Consider the following 18386-nt stretch of genomic DNA (forward strand, 5'->3'; position numbering starts at 1 on the left):
AACCCCTTCATTTTACAGATGGAGAAAACTGAAGCCCAGAGACACAAAGGCAATAAATAAGCAGTAAAGTGAGGATGTGATGCCAGATTCTCTAATTCCAAAATCAACATTCCTGCTACTATAATAACCAATTTTTCTGACACCTTTTTCTGTTCTAGATCTATGATCAGCCTCTTCAAAAACACAGCATTAACTCATATGTATATGTGGGGTGGGGTTTGTGGTGATGGTAGTAAGGAGGACATTAAGGCCATTATATAGCTCTATTTCCTTTGTAATTATTATTATTTATGCTTTAATATATCCAAGCAAGTTAGAAACAAGTGATCTATTAGCAAACCTGTATTTCTTAATAGATGTTTGCGTTTTCTCAACAAACCTACTTTAGAAGGTATCTAAAATGGCACCTTTTCTTCTGGCATGTTTGTCCATTTGTTAACCTTCCTAAGTGCAGAAAACTACTTTTCTGGTTTTGTAAAACAACTTCTTGATAGATGAGGACCCAGGCAGAAATGCACTTACTCAGATGAATGTATGCAACAATTTATCACCCTGACAGAAGTTGACAGTCAGGTCGACTTTAGATTTAGACAGAATTTACTGCCATATTCTATTCCTCTCTCAGCTCACTGCTACTGGGCAGGTGTGAGACAGGAATCCAGGAGGTGGAAGGGAACAGGGGACATCAAAACTATCCCTGAGTCACCCAATGTACTTCTCATTTTTTGCTCTTAAAATACTATACCTTAATTCTCTTCACACATATTACATGGTTCAATCAAACTGATTTCTTTGGTGTCCCTTTTATAGGACCTTCCATTTCCATCTCCATATCTATTCACAGACCCATAAGTATTCCTTTCTCATTTTCAGCTTTTAAAATTCCTTGCCTCTTTCTTTAAAAAAAAAAAACTTAAAACTTTTTTTTATTTTCAAAACATATGCATGGATAATTTTTCAACATTAACCCCTGCAAAACTTTTTGTTTCAACTTCCCCCCATCCTCCACCCTTTACCATGGTAGAAATATATGTTAAATCCAATATATGCATACATATTTATACAATTATCTTGCTGCACAAGAAAAATCAAATCAAACAGGAAAAAAGTGAGAAAGAAAATAAAATGCAATTCCTTGCCTTTTTCAAAGAGCTACCTCCTACATGAGTTCTTTCCTGACTCCCAAAGTGGCTGTTTCTTTCCCTTCCTTTCCTCTCTCTGCTCTAATCCCACCCCCACCCCTACCCCACCACCCCCCACCCAGTTCTGGAAAAGTACCTTGTAATTATAATTTTTTTTTTCTCTACTTCTGTGTATGCATGCTCTTTCGCCCTCCCCTGATCATGTTAGCAGCTGTATCTTTATTTTTTGGCTACTGCCTCCCAATTCTTGGTACTGAGAAGTACTTAAAATGCTTATTAATTGACTGAATCATTCCAAGTCCAATGCCCTTTCCTCTCTGCCACACTGCCCTTTTTGAAATTTAGATCTGAGGGAATTGACTCAAACTTACAATGCTCAGAAGATCTCTGCCTTGAGCTAATTTCCCAAATCCACAGATCTTGAAGAGCAGTGTGGTAAGGAATGAAGGCATGGCCTTCTCTACTTCAAGATCCCCACTGATGGAGTGGAATTTACAGAGCAATTTGGAAGGGAGTTAAGATTGAAGAAAGGGTTTACAGGTTGCTAGCATCTTAACTCAAATGATTTTTAATATATCTACAATCAATTAGTATCAACAATCTGGGGGACAACTTTCTCTAAATTAAAAAAAAAATCAGGATTTTGAATCCGATGGGGGCAATATTCCTAGGGACATATAAAATGTAATTAGCTGGGAATGCACATTAATAGCTGATATATGAGAGAGAAAGAGAGAGAGAGAGAGAGAGAGAGAGAGAGAGAGAGAGAGAGAGAGAGAGAGAGAGAGAGAGAGAAAGAGAGAGAAGAGTTTCCAACTAGAGAGGGGAATTTTGCTAAAAGTTCCTCATTTCTAAACAGGGAAGCTTTGAACTTTAGCTCCCTTATATCTCCTGAAACACAGGCTGGTAGAATATATAACTGGCAAGGGACCTTAGAGATCATATAGTCCAATCCTCCCATTTTACAAACTAGTGAAACTTAAAAGTTAAGTGACTTATAAACAAAGTGTGAGAGGCAGTTAGGTGGCACAGTGGATAGAGTGCTAGATCTGAAATCAGGAAGTCCCCTATTCAAATTCTGCTTCAAATACTCTGTGAACCTATACAATTTATTTAATCTATCTGTCTCAGTTTCCTCATCTCTAAAAATTGTAACTACTGCCAGGATTGTGAAGATCAAATGGGATAACACTTATAAAGCATTATGTAAACCTTAAAGTGCTACATAAATACTAGCTATTAAGGGTTAGAACTAAAATTTAAATGCTTCAAGATGATCAGTGGCTTGCAAAAACCTCATCATCTGGTTGACTCCCCAAAAATCTTTTCAACTTTTCAACTTTATTTCTGCTGCCAAATATTTGCCCCTACCTGGATAGTTCATAGAGTTTATGTGTTGGGTAGTCTCCAAAGCATCTCTTCCTGAGCTCCTGATGTTCAGTAGTCTATTTCTATTTTTAGTATTCATTCTGTAAACTTTATATCACTAAGTAAATGTAGTATTAATAATAATAATAATAATAATTATATGCCATGCTGCTTACCTCCCTTAAAGGAATGAGTTGCATGTCTTTTGTCAGGAGGGGTGGCAAGATCCCTTCCAGTTTCCTCTTGTGATGCCATTTTACCCACTATGCAGTAGATAAAAATCAATGAATGAATTAAGGAAAATACATACATCTTAACTCATAAAAAATAGTTCTAACTCAAATATAATTCACTGTGTAGAACCCAGATTTTTTAAGTATGGTTCACAACTTTATATGGGATCTCATAAACAAAACTGTAAGAGCCCAGCAATCTTTTTTTTAAAGGAGAAAAACCTTGTCTTCCAATCAGATATGTAAATTTGTTAATGGAAAAACACAACATAATTACAACAGTTTTTGTGGACACTAATATTCATTTAGTGCAACCTCATGTTTCTATAACTTCCTCAGAGAACCAGGAGAAGGCCGTTCTGTGCTTTAGGCAAAATTTAAATGCTGTGTTTCCCTAATTCCTAAATTTGAAAATTTGGTTTGCCCTTCCTTCCCACTACTGTGATGCCTAAGGGTTTGATCCTTCACTTTAACAGATGATACCTGACGGCCTAAAATAAGTACATAGGCACTATGGAGAACATAATTTTATGGCCCTACATACATAATTTATGAAAAATAATATTTTAAAATTTCCTTCATTGTGATTACTATGCTGTACCCACAGTAGCTGTTTACTCTGTACCTATTTCCAGTTCTCACTCCACTCCTATACTAATTTCACTAAAATCTGTTAAAAAACTGTCAACATGCCCATTTGAAATCTTTTATCCAATTCCATTTGATTTAGAGATGACAGGCTGAACCATAAATCATAGTTAAAATATTTCTTTGTGTCCTAGAGTAACGTACCAGATTTAATGAAAATCAGTCAACTCCTTCACAAATTACCATGGAACACTTATCCACATGTAAAATGCCACGTGGTAGAGTTTTAATCCAAGACCTCACTTCAAACAGCCAATTAACTTGCAGGAGCAAACTGTTCTCTAAGGTGCTGACAATTCTGAACTGCTTGCAAGGTCTGAGAGCTAGTCCATTACATCTTTCTATATAAACAAAAAAAGTGAAAATTGAGGGTTTGAATGAAGGTGGTAATTGATGCAAATCTTATTAAGGCACAGTGCTAATTAAATTCTAAAACAACAAAAGGCTATGCTTTTTCCTTCTTTTGCCATAGTACATAGGGATATATTTTTGTGATAAAAAAAGGGAAAAAGAAAAAAATGCCATATGCCATTTGAAGTTCATCTTTAACTTTAAAATCAGGCAGGAACTTAAATATAGAAATCTTGGAGTAATAGTTTTGATGGGTTTCCTCTGGAAATTACATCACATTCTGCAACAAGAAATCTATATGGACCACCAGGGAAAAATATAAGTAAAGGCAATTAATCAATCCATGGACATTTATTAAAGTCCTACCATCTGCACTATACTAAATGCTGGAAGTCATTCATGAAGCTCCAGTTTTCAGAAAACGTTTTGTGAAATAGGTTTTATACAAGTGCTTCCATGTTTTCCCATATGTAGAAATAAGATCCACAATAGCAAGAACTTTGTATGCTGATGAAAGTAATGTATAAACATAAGGTGAGAAAAGTGGTAAAAAATAATAATAACAATAATTGCTATGGTCATCAGCCATTATCCTTCTAACTGCTTGTCTATCATATATCTTGGAGTATCTATGCTTGTAAGACCTTCCCATCTCACAAGTGAGAAAAGGTGAACTTAAAAACTTAAAAAAAAAAAAAAAAAAAAAAAGGTGAATCCTAAAAAGGATTTCTAGGCTCTTACCAGGCTAGAATACAAAAATGAAATTTAAAGAACATTTGACTAAATATCAGAAGGCAAAGATTATATAACCAATTTCACAAAAACTCATAGAAATTATCTTAATCAACACAATATAATCAATGACTAGAGCAATCTAGTGTTTGATAAACCCAAAGACTCCAGCTTCTTAGATAAGAACTCACTATTTGACAAAAATTGCTGGGAAAATCAGAAAATAGAATGGCAGAAACTAGGACCTAACCAACACCTAACACTCTAAATACCAAGATAAGGTTGAAATGGGTTTATGATTTAATTGTAAAGAGTGATACTATAAATTAAAAAGGTTTTGTGCAAACAAAACCAATGCAGGCAAGATTAGAAGAGAAGCAAAAAAACTGGGGAAAATTTGGCATCCCAGGGTCTGATAAAGGCCTCATTTCTAAAATATGTATAGAACTGACTCAAATTTATAAGAATAAAAGCCATTCTCCAGTTGATAAATGGTCAAAGGATTTGAACAAACAATTTTCAGACAAAGAAATTAAAGTCATTTCTTTTCACATGAAAAAAAATCCTCTAAATCATTATGGATTAGAGAAATGCAAATTAAGACAACTCTGAGGTAACACTACACACCTCTCATTTTGGCTAAGATGACAGGAAAAGATAATGATGAATGTTTGAGGGAATATGAAAAACTGGGACACTAATATATTGTTGGTGGAGTTGTGAACTGATCCAACCATTTTGGAAAGCAATATGGAACTATGCCCAAAGGGCTATCAAACTGTGCATACCCTTTGATTCATCAGTGTATCCAATATAAATTAGACATGTATCCGAAAGAGATCATAAAAAAGAGAAAAGGACCCACATGAAGAAAAATGTTTGTAGCAGTCCTTTTTGTAGTGGCAAGGAACTGGAAACTTAGTGGATATCAATCAGTTGGAGAATGCTGAATAAGTTATTGTATATGAATGTTATAGACTATTATTGTTCTATAAGAAATGATGATTTAAGCCTGGAGTGACTTATGTAGAGTGATGCTGAATTAAGTGAGCAGAACCAAGCAAACATTGTACATAGCAACAACAAGATTATATAATGATCAATTCTGATGGATGTTTTTTCAACAATGAGGTGATTCAGGCTAGTTACAATGGTCTTGTTTAGAAGAGAGCCATCTTCACCCAGGGGACTGAATGTGAATCACAACATAGTATTTTCACTTTTTTATTGTTTGCTTGCTTTTTTATTCTTTCTCACTTTTCCCCTTTTGATCTGATTTTTCTTGTGCAGCATGATAAATGTGGAAATATGCATAGAAGAATTTTACGTATTTAATCTGTATTGGATTACTTACTGTCTAAGGGAGGGTATTAGGTTAAATGGAGGGAGAAAAAATTGGAACACAAGATTTTGTAAGGGTGAATGTTGAAAACTACCTTTGCATGTATTTTGAAAATAAAAATCTATTATTAAAAAAAATAAAAAATAAAAGTCATAAAAAAGAAATTGTCTTCATCAAATTAAATTAATCTATATTCAACAAAGATTTATTAGGTATATGCAATGTGCAAAGTACTGTAATTTCTTGGAAGGGGAAGAGAAGATACAATTCCTTAGAAAACTTTTAAGTTAAGAAAAAGACTGATTCAAAAGAAGCTTGAAGGAGGGAGATAAGGAGAGGAGTTCAAGACTGACTTTAGGGAAAAGCCCCAGAGCTTAATTTCACAGATGAAGAATGAAATTGGGATGAGTTAGGCTTATGAATATATTCCAAGTATAAGGAAGTGATGCATACATTCAAAGGTGGGAGAAAACTTAAATAAAAGCTGGCAACAGTGACTTATCAAGTTTAGTTGTAATGTCATGCCCAGGTTGAAGAGTACATGGAATATGGTTTACAAAGAGGAGGTACAGCCATACCATAGAGCCTTTAGGGTCTGGGTTTTGATAATACTAAGTTTTTGAAGCAGGGGAGAGACTTGCTCCAATCAATAGATTAGAAAGATTATTTTGGAGGCTGTATGATCAGAGTCCATTTTGAAGAACTACACAATATTCTGAATAAGAAGAAATAAAACTTTGAGCCAAGTTGATGACGTGGGCACAGGTAAGACAAGTTGAATAATAGAAAAACTGGCCACTCTTCTCAATTCTTCCTTTCTCCCAAAATATTTGTGATTATTTATTACTCATTTAAATAGACAGATCCTCATCGAGGTATCTTTTGAGCTGTTGTCTATTCTCAAATATTTTCCCCAGTGGCCTAAAATTTCCCTTGTTAACATTTGTCATAAATTCTACACCAAAGGGGAGAGCATTTCCCTTCCAGGAAATGAACGTTAAACTGAACCTAATATTTACTCTCATCAGCCCATGTGAGATTATGAAAAGATGATGAGAAATCAAAATATGAAATCGTCACTGTCAATATGAAAACATGATGAAAAGTGAATTATAACATAGTTGTGAACAGCTATACATATCCATCTCATCTCTAGCTGTAGGCCCCAGTGACAGAATCAATCCCAGATAACTTTTAAATTCTGAAGGCAAAAGACATAAGGAAGAAGATGGTAGGATTCCCGTTCCAATTGTTACACACAGAGAGCCATGGAGCTAGAGTCCCTATGATTCATTTATTTCTTCATTTAACACTGGGTTGCTGCATTTCTCTCTCTGTATGCTCAGCACCTAACAGAATGCTTTGTACATAATAGGTACCTGATAAATGCTTGTTGCTATTGTTTAAAGGTACCATTCTGGGAGACCTCAATATAGTGGAATGTTCTCCTTTGTCCCTCTGGAAGGCTGCTGGAGTTACAATGCTCCCTGCTGGGACTTTGGAAGCAAAGCTTAAAGTTGGTCTCTCCTACTTGCTCAGGGACCTCTTGCAAACTCCTAATATTTTCAGGGCTGGAATTGGATTGGCTCTGTTTCTGTCTTGTTCCTTCTCTCCTTCTTCAGCAGGGAAATTTGACAATTTGCATCTTGTTTTGTTGGGGTTCTGATTTTTCTTTGGAATAGTGAGAGATGATTAATTCTGCTGAATATACTACTGCCTTCCTAGATACTAATTAATCCATAACCATTACTGCTAGGAATTTCAGGTTAATCCATGAGTATCAGGTGTAACTTTTCTTGAAAGTACCCTCTTAGGAGCTATGGAAAAACAGGCATATTATATACATTGTCAGTGAAACTATGAAATATTCTAGCCATTCTGGAGAGCAGTTTGGAACTATGTCCAAATGATCATAAAACTTCAACCCAGCAATACCACTACTAGGTCTGTACCCCAAAGAAATAAAAAGTCAAGACTTATGGAAGACCACTTAGATAATGAAGAATCTAAAAAAAAAAAATTGTTTGTTTCTAGCAATGTTTTTTATTAGCATACGTGGAATATCAGAGGTTTTTGTTTGTTTCTTTCTTTTGTGTTATGCATATTATACTCTGGCTCTCCTTGTCTTCTTATTTATAGGATTTCAGAAGACTATCATCCAATACTTCTTAATTCAATTAGTACTAGAATTCCTGGAAGTTTTTTTTTTAAATCATTTAAGTGAGTAAATAAGCAAACAAACAATTTTAAATCTAGAAACTCTGAATAGAATGACACTGCTAAGTTCCTAAGAACAGTTCATATGGCAGAGGCAGGTTTCCTGAGTGAAAAAAAAAATTAGCAATCTGGAAAACAAGTTCTCTAGGCCAAGAAAAGCTAGATAATTCAGCACTCCAGTCTTTGTTATTTTGTGATGCTATCTAGTATTAGTAGGGGAATCAGGAAAAATTCAGGTTACATTTTTGCAGGATTTCCTTACAAAAATATGGCCAAATATATTCAGTTTGTAAAAAGAATATCAGAAGTTAATTTTCTTCTCTTGTGACAAGATCAGTTTTAATGTCACTTTCTATCTAAGGCTTATACTAAGATTTACGCTTATAAGTGCCTTTCTCTTTTACAAACAACTCTGCCTTAAATCCTTTGTTTTTTTTTGTTTTTTTGGTTTTTTTTTTTAATTGGAAATCACTACACCAAACCTTGGTCTTCTCTGATATTTTCCAAAACCTTTAATAGGCTTTTGATAGTCAAGTGACCATTTGAGTATTTCTTGACTAACAGTTGTATGTATTTTACACTTTATAATCACTGCAGTTTATGGCTTTATTTACTACTTTTTAGGCCAAACTACTGTGAAATCCATTAAAAAGTATAAAAACTTTCCCCTCCCCCTTTTGAATATTTCCATCCATAAACTGAGTTTGTGGTACATATTAATCTATCTCCTTGTAATAGACCAGTTTTGGTCAAAATCGGTCACTCTGTCTATTTAAAAATGAAAAAGAGACAAAAGTCAAATGCTATTGATGGAGATGAAATGACATCTCACTTAATTTTATTTATAACTATCATTTAATCTGTCCTTTTTATTACCAGGATAAAATTGTAGTTGGCTTTAGTTTCATTTAATAAAAAAATAATTAATGTTGTTTATGCTTTCAAGAACATGTAAAAATTTTTATTTAGATTTCTTCTTTGAATCTAATTGGATTAGAGGTGAGGTCTATACATGCCATTTCTATATTTATTGACAAGAAAAGATTTCCTCTGTGTCAGCAAAGTATTATCTACTCTTGACTTTGTCACCTTTAATTCTAAGTATTTTAGGAAAGATAAAAGGAACTAAACTAGTGTTGCTTCCTTCCCTCCCTTTTTAGATCTTCCCTATTTGTATTTATCAAATTTTGGCATACCTGCTAATAGAGTCTTGTTAGAAAAAGTACTTGTGAGGCTTCTGGTTTCTCTCTCTTTCCCTTCCTCCCCTCAAAATTTCAAAATACACTTGAGATTTCAAGTTATATTAAGGCAGGAATTTATAGGAAAAGAAAGAGATCTAAGCAGGATAATACCCCTTCACTATTTCCCTAACTGGCACAATGTAGATTTTGGGAATCAAGAAAATCTGAGCTCATGTCCTCCTTAGATATTTACTATCTTGATGGCCATAGACAAATCACCTTTCTCAGACCCAGTTTTTTCATCTGTAAAATGATGGGGTTGAGATAATAGTCTCCAAGTCTCATTTTAACTTTACAGCCAGGATCCTGTATTACATGTAGCTTAAGAAAATTATATCAATAGCTTTGCAAAATTATGCCAAGTATTACATTTAGGAAAGACCTTTACCATCATTAATGATGCTGGTGATGTTCAGTCCTTTCAGTCATGTCTAACTCTTCCTGACCCCATTCAGGGTTTTCTTGGCAAAGATACCAGAGTAGTGTAACATTTCCTTCTCCAGCTCATTTTACAGATGAGGAAACTGAGGCAAATAAAGTTAAGTGACTTGTCTAGCAATACATTGCTAATAAGTGTCAGAGGCTGAATTAGAACTCGGAGATATAACTCTTCCTAACCTCAGGTCCATTATATGCCTACTAGCAGTAACAGTCTAGTGCCATAGTTTATTTCTATCAACAAGTTGTCTTATAAAAGGAGGCTGTTGGGTGATTGGTTTTCTCTTCATTAAAATTTTTGATTACTGTGGAGCCAGAGATTGCTAGGTGAAAGTCAGCTACAATATTGTGAGGAACTAACACTTGAAAAATCATCTGTTTTAAGAGGAAAAAGAAAACACAACCCACACTCCACAAAGAACTACCCTGGAACCTGCAGATACAGACATTTGCATTACCAGTCTGACTTGGAAGTAAATCAAGCCTGGAAGCTGTTTTGATGGCCTTAAAAAGTGGTTTCTCTGCCACAAAGGAGAATACCAGGTTTTCTTGTTAAGAGTTTTAATTCCACCAGACCTTTGCCTCCATTTGTTTACATATTCCAACATATGGATATTTACGTATTTGTTTCAATAGTCACAGCACACATTGCTCTTGTTATATCATTAAGAGCTGGAGGTTTGTTTTTTGTTTTTGTTTTTGTTTTTTGTATTGTTTTTTTCTCATGAGCTGTCATTTAAGGCAGATCCCTCCTTAATTTACTCTACTCATCATCTCTGTGGAAGTAAAGTATATTATAAGGATTTATGTGGTTCTACATTGATGATGTGTCAAAATGACATGCATATTTCCAAGTGTACTCTATTTTGAAGCCCCCCCCCCCAATTGTTTTCTCTACATATACTCACAAAATAGATGGCACAACGAAAAGTTGGATAGGTGGGTAATCTGGTCATATAGTCATATAGATCACAGATATACACTACTAACGCCTGCCAGGGCCACAACATCAGTGTGCTGTCTGTCTGATAGTCTGCAGGGTTTATAGGGTAAGTCTCCAAACACCAACATAACAAAGCCCTAAAACCATGTTTAGGTCAATTCCCCCCACTCCCCTCATTATCCTCCTATCTAAAAATAACAATACTAATCACTTACATGGCATTTTACTTTTTTTTTTTTTAATTTGATCCTCTCAACACAACATCTCTGGAAGATAGGTACAATCTTACAGAAAAGTTAACTGAGGCTAAGGGAGGTTAAATAATGTTGTCCATAGATACAAAATACTAATTGTCTGAGCCAGGAAGTGTTGTAGCTCCAAAAAGAGACAGAACAAAGCAATTGAACATAATAAATATTAAAAAGTCTCCTTTTTACTTACCATTTATTCATTCAACAAACATTTATTAAATGCTACAGTGTATCCTAGGTCCTTGGGATACAAACTTCTCTCAAGGTTTTTATGTAAAAATATAGTATTGTTCTACTTTTGGTTTTATATGTTAGACAACTTTATGCTTGGCTAGAAAACCCAAGAAATCGGGGATGTGCTCTGAGACAAATGCAGTAACTAATTGAAACAACATCTTAAGAATCAATGCAAACATCTAAGCAAAGATTCTGAAGATACATTTGTTTCTATCTCCTCTATCCCCTTAGCCCTGAATTTCAAATTGGATTTAAATTAGTTCATAGCATCTAAATATATTAACAAGACATTCTTAAACTACTCTATAGACAAATTAATTACTTAAATCTCGTGCCATAGGAAACCAGGCCAAAACTAAGTCATTTGAAGCCAAGTTTCAAAGTGATGACCAGGCTGAAAACCCAAATTTTGTTTTGAACACATGGAGTGTCATTGATCTCCTCAATGTTGGAAAGGTGGTACATTCTCTGATGAGGTGAAATTTTCACTGCCTGGACTCTTTGAGTATCCATGCCAGGGAGGTTTCACTTTGATTGGCCCAAGTTCTAGATAAGTCATTTCTGTTTACACCAGAGAGAAGCATTAGTCACACAAAGGATCAGCCCTAGACATCATCTTTCTGAGTCACCAAAGTTCCTATTGCACTTCCTTATTATATTGCCTCAGGAAATTATCCTCCAGGCTACTAAACTTTGAGCCTTCATTCAAAGGATCAATCTGTAATTAGCCAAGTAAGTTTCAGAGAAAAGGTCTGGGTTAGTGAGTACTTTAAGATGAAGAACAGGTAATTAAACTTGATATCCATCGTCAAACAAACCCATAAAACAACTCTAGCTGCTTTATCTGTCAAATTTAATTTGAACAGGGAAGATCAGCCTCTCCAGCCTGTCAATTTTCAGTCATTACACTAATAAAAATCAAGACAATCAGTTCTTTGAAAGGAGTGAGAGAAAGTATTCAAAATAAGGAGAAAGAGTTAAAAGTTGAGTGGAAATAAGATAGTATCAAAATCCTTTTCCTATGGAATTGAGGTCTAAATTTTATAGAAATGAAGATCATTCAGAAATCTGGAAAAGCAAGGAGAAGACAAGAATAGGTTGGTGTGTTAGGAGAACAAGAAAACAATACAGAGAGGGAAATGAACTACTCTTCTTACTAGCTGATTATGCTGAATTCTACTTTAAAAGAAATAATTTCTTAGCAAAGTTTTCAGTTGAGAGGTTTAAAGAAGGAAAGAGGCATGGTCTATACAACAACTAAGCTAAAAGAAAGACAAGAGTTTGAAGTTTTAGAAGGAAGAAAGCAGAAATATTGAGATTATTTTGCTCCAATCAGGACATATTCAAAAAAATAACAAATTATTATATACTACATATCTAATTCATAATGATGAAAATTAAAAATAACCTGTCAAATTTCTTTATTCAATAAGTTTTGCTAGTATTTTAAAATCATAATTTCATGGTGTGAGCCAGGATAAACTAGAGATTTTATTTAAATGCATTTACCATGTTTTATTTACATTTATTTTGGCCATATACAATTTTTGGGAAAAATAATTTTACCCAATTATCCTGAAGGCAAAAGCTATTTTCTCCCCATTTTGCTTTGTTTTTTCAATTTCTAGCACACAGTGAGTGTCAGTTGATCCTGCCACTTGTTCTACTCCACATATATAGGGCTGGCCACAATAGAAATACCAGAATTAAGATAATAAACCACTACACTTAAGTTTCTTATAAGCTTAAATTTGTTAAAAAATGAAAACAGAGACTGTAAACAGATAAAAAATTCTAATTCCATTAGGTGAGTTCAAACTAAATAGAATCAACAAATATTTCTGGAACATTTATTAAACAAGGCACTAGACAAAATTCTTGGTGAATAAGTATCTAAGTTTTGTTTTGCTTTCTCAATTCAAAGGAAATTACAAGAAATACATTTTTAAATTTCTATAATAATGCTTCTTTCTCAGAGATACTTATTAAGTGAATGTGGCTACATTGAGCAGCTTCACGTGAGACATTTTTGCTGCTGTTGTTCAGTCATGTTTGATTTCTCATGACCCATTTCAGTGTTATACTGAACGTAAAACTCAGTAACATAAAACCAAAAAAGTAATTGAGAGAACTAGCAAATTATATTTCTAAAAAATTAGGTATTGTAGGATGTACATAACAGTTAGCATGGCAAGGTATCTAGAAATCTGGTCTTAAAGCTGAGACCTAGATTCAAAAATTGCCTTAGACTTATATTGACTGTATGATCCTGGGCAAATCACTCAAGCTCTGAGTGTAGAACTGTGTTACAGAGAGGTTGCCTACCTCCATTGGTAGAAGGGCTTTTCTTTTTTGGAAGTTCTCAAGGTGAATGAAATTTCAGGTCCTATCCCTATCCCCAACATTTACATATCTCCTTATTAGTGACTAGAAGAAAAATATTTATATATTGATTTTTTATCTTTGATATGGCTAGAACCAGTCACCTTGGCTTGGGATCCAGGGGATCAACTTTTAAAAATTGTTTTAAAATGACTTCAACACTCAGTAAATCCCACATTTTTCAAGGACTATTTCCTGGACTTCCCATCACTAATATACTTTCTAGTTCATCTCCCATATTACCCTGTATACTTCTTGAATGGACATGCTTTTTTTTCCCCTGTTGTCTTCCACCATAAGGATGTGAGCTCTTTGAGGACAGGGACCATTTTTGTTTTTCTTCAGATTCCCAGTGTTTAATATAGAGTCTGACATAGTAGATTCTTAATATTTGCAGACCAATTTTACTTCAAAAATCACAATTTTTCTTATAAATTTGATAACTCAGCAGGTTGAATGTCAAAGTATCCTTTTGTGAATATTTACATTTAAAAATAACATATTTTTAAAATGTATAAAAAAATAAAACACATTAAATTATAACTTTTTGCTTTTTTAAAATTTGCATAGCAGTTTTGATTTATTTCTTTTAAAAACCATCATTGTAGTCACTATGTGACTTTGCCCCAGTGACCCTCCTTTGTGTGGGGAGCCGGCACTAATCTACAGCCACATAAGGCCAACCTTGAATAGGTCGAATCTCCTAATCACATCATACCAAAGACTTCCTGAATAGGAATCTCCTAAGCACATCATACCAAAGACTTCCTGAATAGGAATCTCCTAATCACATCCAAGCACTGCCCTAACTTTGAATAGGCAGATATCTAGGCATCCCCTAATCACATCATAGAGCTTCCTACAACCAGAAACATCTGAGCAGCTCATCCTTGGGCGGGATACCAACCCTTTGTCTAGGACCCCCACCCTGTACTGTGTTTGAACAACCCTGCCTTCTTTTCTACTGCTATATATATCTGTACTATTGCACCCATTAAAATGAGGCTTGATCAGATGGATTTGTCTTGCCTCCATTTTGTGTGTCCCCTCTCTCTTGCCCTTATCTCTTTTCTTCCAGGGTCCACACACTCTGCCTCGAGGGCCGAGGCACCTTTGTAGTGATTCTATATATATTTTCACAATTCTCTTTTTTCACATTTGAATTTTTATGTCATAGAAACATTCCGTTGTACTGATATTCTTTAAATCTAATTCATGTGGCATCTTTACCTTGTAGCTTCCCTGATCAGTCCCTTAGTTATATAAAACTTTGATGCTTAGCTTAAGCATTATACAATTAATGAGAACTCTTTAAAATTTTAAAGGCATGTGCTCAGTGAGACAGATCGCTACCTTTTCATGCCTCATCAGATGGTCTAGATTTCTTAATAGTAGAGTTCAATCATGTAATGAAGAACTGCTCCAGACTTAGCTAGGAGAGTCACTGTATTTCCAAACAACCTATATATTTCTATGGTGGTTTTGTTTCTAAAGCACTTTTTCTGCATTACCTTTGAGAACCTTGTGACTTAGGCCCTACAGATATTACATTTTTTAAAGGTAGAAAAATGCAACCCAGAAATAAATGCCTTGCTAAGATTGCAGTTAATAAATACTAGAAGAGAGATTTGAACACAGATCTTAACTACTAGCCCAACTTTCTATCCACAACGTCATGCTGCCTTCTAATTCAAGCCAATTTTCCTTATGAGGGCCAAGGAACACTCAGAACTTCCATGAGAGGGAGCTGGAGTAGGATTTCTGTGGAAGTTTCCCTGCCTCCATTTTTTGGCTCCTTGAGGTGTTATTTTTACTTTGGAAAATAGATTTCAAGGGACCAAAAAATTGGTGCAGGGAGTGGATGTTCTTATTACAATTCCAATCCTTATACATCACCCCTCACCCTCAGTCTTCCCAAATTAAAATAAATGAATGAATAAATAAATAAATACAATTTCCTGAAAGTTCCTCTGTTCTCTATATTAATTTTGCCATGGAAAAGGGAGCTCATTTTTTGCTGATGGGAAATCCATTCCTCCCTCATGGTTCTGTCCCTGAGCAGTACCAATAACAGCAAGCATAACCAACACATTGCACAAGGCAATCCATGTGACTCAATCTTCCAGATGGCCCTTGTTAGGCTTCATCCAGAATCTACTCTTGGCAATACTAAAGTGATTTAGGGTGTTTGGGGGGGGGGGGGATAAATAACCTTCTATGTTAAGATGGGTGATTTAAAAGCACACTCTGTTGTCTATGGTTGGTCAAGCACATAGTGATGAGTCAGCAAACAGGTCATGAATTAATTAAGGGAACTCTGATGGAGTACAACTTCAACTCTTCTGAACATTCCACCAAAGTAACTACATTAGACAAATGGACTTAAAAAGCTTCCACTCTTTACTTTTGCTGGGGGAGTTGAGGGGGAAGAGAATGGAAAGTTGATTAATTAGTGGAAGGAAAATTTATCACTTGCAAAATCTTACAAAATGATTAGGTAGTTGTATGAAGAGCATTTGTTGCTATTGTATGTTTGTTACTGTAGAATTGGCAAGGAACAGAGAAGATGATAAAGGCACATAGATGGTTAGGTCCAGGATAAGATTGGCAGTTAAACATATAGAAAAGACTGAGCATTGAATGGTAGGACCTTGAAAAATAGAACAAAGGAATAATCACCAAGCCCCACTTTACATGAAATTAAAAGGAGAAAGAATTACAAAATGAATCCAAGGAAAACTATAGGATTCACTTAGTTCAGTAAACCAAGCAAATTCTCATTGTTTTAGGTAACTGGGCATCTCATCCATGGCATAAGATTTCCAGAAATTCATGCTGCTCTACCAGATGAAACCAAAGGATTCATGATTAAGCAATGGTGCCAGTTTCTACCATTCCTACCCAGAAAAAATATCTGAACATTTTCTGGGATAGTTCAAGCAGCACAGGGCTAAAATAAACAAGGTATGATAAATGTTGAAAAGCACAAACAAGACTTAAGAAGATGACCATTCTCTTGGTCATTGTTAAATGTCTGAGGGATGCCCCAGTGATGTTTCACAACAAGCAGGAAATGCAGAATTGGAATTCGGAGGAGAGCTAGTGCAATTAGGGTTCATCTTTATAATAAATGTTCAAGCCAAGTAATGCATGAGTTCCCCATGACCAGTTCAATGCAACAATTATCAAGCATCTGTTATGTACAAGACACTGGGAATTCCAGTATCAAAATAATTCCTGATGTCCATCAGTTGGGCAATGACTAAACAATTGATGAAATATTATTGTGCTAAAAAAATGACAAGCAGGATGATTTCATAAAAATTTGGAAAGACTAATATGAACTGATACAAAATGAAATGAACAGAACCAGAAGTACATAGCAATATTCTGTGATGTAGAATTGTGAATGACTTAGCTATTCTCAGCATGATGATCCAAGATAAACCCAAAGGACTAATGATGAAGTATACTATCTGCCTCCAGAAGAAAAAAATGATATTGTTTGAACATGGAACCATGAACCATGTTATTTTTCACCTTTTTTTCATTGTTTTTCTTTTATCATTATACAAAATGATTAATATGGAAATGTTTTACCTGATTGCATATGTATAACCTATATCTGATTGCTTACACCTCAAAGAGAAGGAGAACTAGAATTTGGAACTCAAAATTTTTTGAAACGTTAAAAAAATGTAATCAGGAAAATACACACACAGGTATGTGTATATATACACACATATGTATGTATGTGTATATAAACATATACAATCTCTCTACATATATATTCTATATATGTACATACATACACACAATATCCCTGACCTCAAGGAGCTTCATACATATAGAGAAAAATTAAGACAATTAACTTAAGGAGGGAGAAGGCATTAAAATCTGCAGAAGTCAAGACAGATTTCACATAATCTCAATATTGAAGGAAGCTAAAAATTCTTAAGAAATGGGGATGGAGATAGCAAATGGATTATTGAGTTTGGGAAATTTCCAGTAGGATCAACTGGGCCCAATGAGATTCTTAAGAAGAGTAATAGATATTATGGATTCAGATTGTAGAAGGCTTACTATACAAGAATGATTAATTTGTATTTAATCTTAAAGATGAAAGGGAGCCTCTGAAGATTTCTGAATAGGAAATTATATGCTTAAGAAAGTAAATATAGAGAAAAGAAGAACAAGGATGCTGGTTAATATATGAAAATAATGTGATAAGGGTATCATGATTTTAAACCTTTATAAATAACAAAATGGGAATGTCCTGGTTGATGGTAGAAGATCTGGGAAAGAGAAGATAGATAGAAAACTGTTTTCTTCAAATAATAAAGGGAATTGTATAGTATATATAATCTGATGACTCACCTCATATTAGTCTAGCTTACAATATCAAAATTTATTCCCTAGTAAAATTCCGTTACACTCTAGGTTGAATTGACTGAGTTCTTTCCCTTTTATCTTCTGTATTCTTTTTCCTGTTTTTCCATTTGCTTCATGACAGCAGAAAACACTGCTCTCAGAAAGGGATGTTTGGCATTAAACAGAACTATTAATCAGCTTCCTTGATTTCTTTCTGATAGCAAAAGTTAGTCAAATTCCTTTTATTTAAAACTTCTTTACATGTGCTTTTAGATTTCAAAAAGAAAAAATTCCTATAACTCAACTCATTTTCTCACCATCAGACCATCTGCCAATGTGGCAAGCTTAGCATCCTGTAGAAAAGACATCTAAATAATAATCTAGATTTTTTTTTATTGGCTGTTTAGGTACTTTGGAATGTGTATTGCTGACTTGCATTCATGGAGAAAGCTTCTTCAGGAGTTTCTTTTATCAATGAAATCATAGTCCA

The 18386-nt window shown here is 34.5% G+C and overlaps 1 protein-coding gene across 7 annotated transcripts in view; it reads right to left on the reverse strand.

Annotated features, from left to right (window-relative positions):
- PDE4D (phosphodiesterase 4D) overlaps positions 1 to 18386 on the reverse strand; it is a 1062771-nt gene that overhangs the window by 82049 nt on the left and 962336 nt on the right. For 5 of the 7 annotated variants that reach the window (XM_031948468.1, XM_031948614.1, XM_031948897.1 and 2 more), the window contains exon 6: positions 2687 to 2773. The exons of the other annotated variants lie outside the window; for them this stretch is intronic. In XM_031948468.1, the coding sequence (XP_031804328.1) occupies positions 2687 to 2773 (87 nt within the window). The remainder of the gene's footprint in view (positions 1 to 2686; positions 2774 to 18386) is intronic. 7 annotated transcript variants of the gene reach the window in all.

Source organism: Sarcophilus harrisii, chromosome 1, assembly GCF_902635505.1.
Source record: "Sarcophilus harrisii chromosome 1, mSarHar1.11, whole genome shotgun sequence".
Taxonomy (NCBI): Eukaryota; Metazoa; Chordata; class Mammalia; order Dasyuromorphia; family Dasyuridae; genus Sarcophilus; species Sarcophilus harrisii.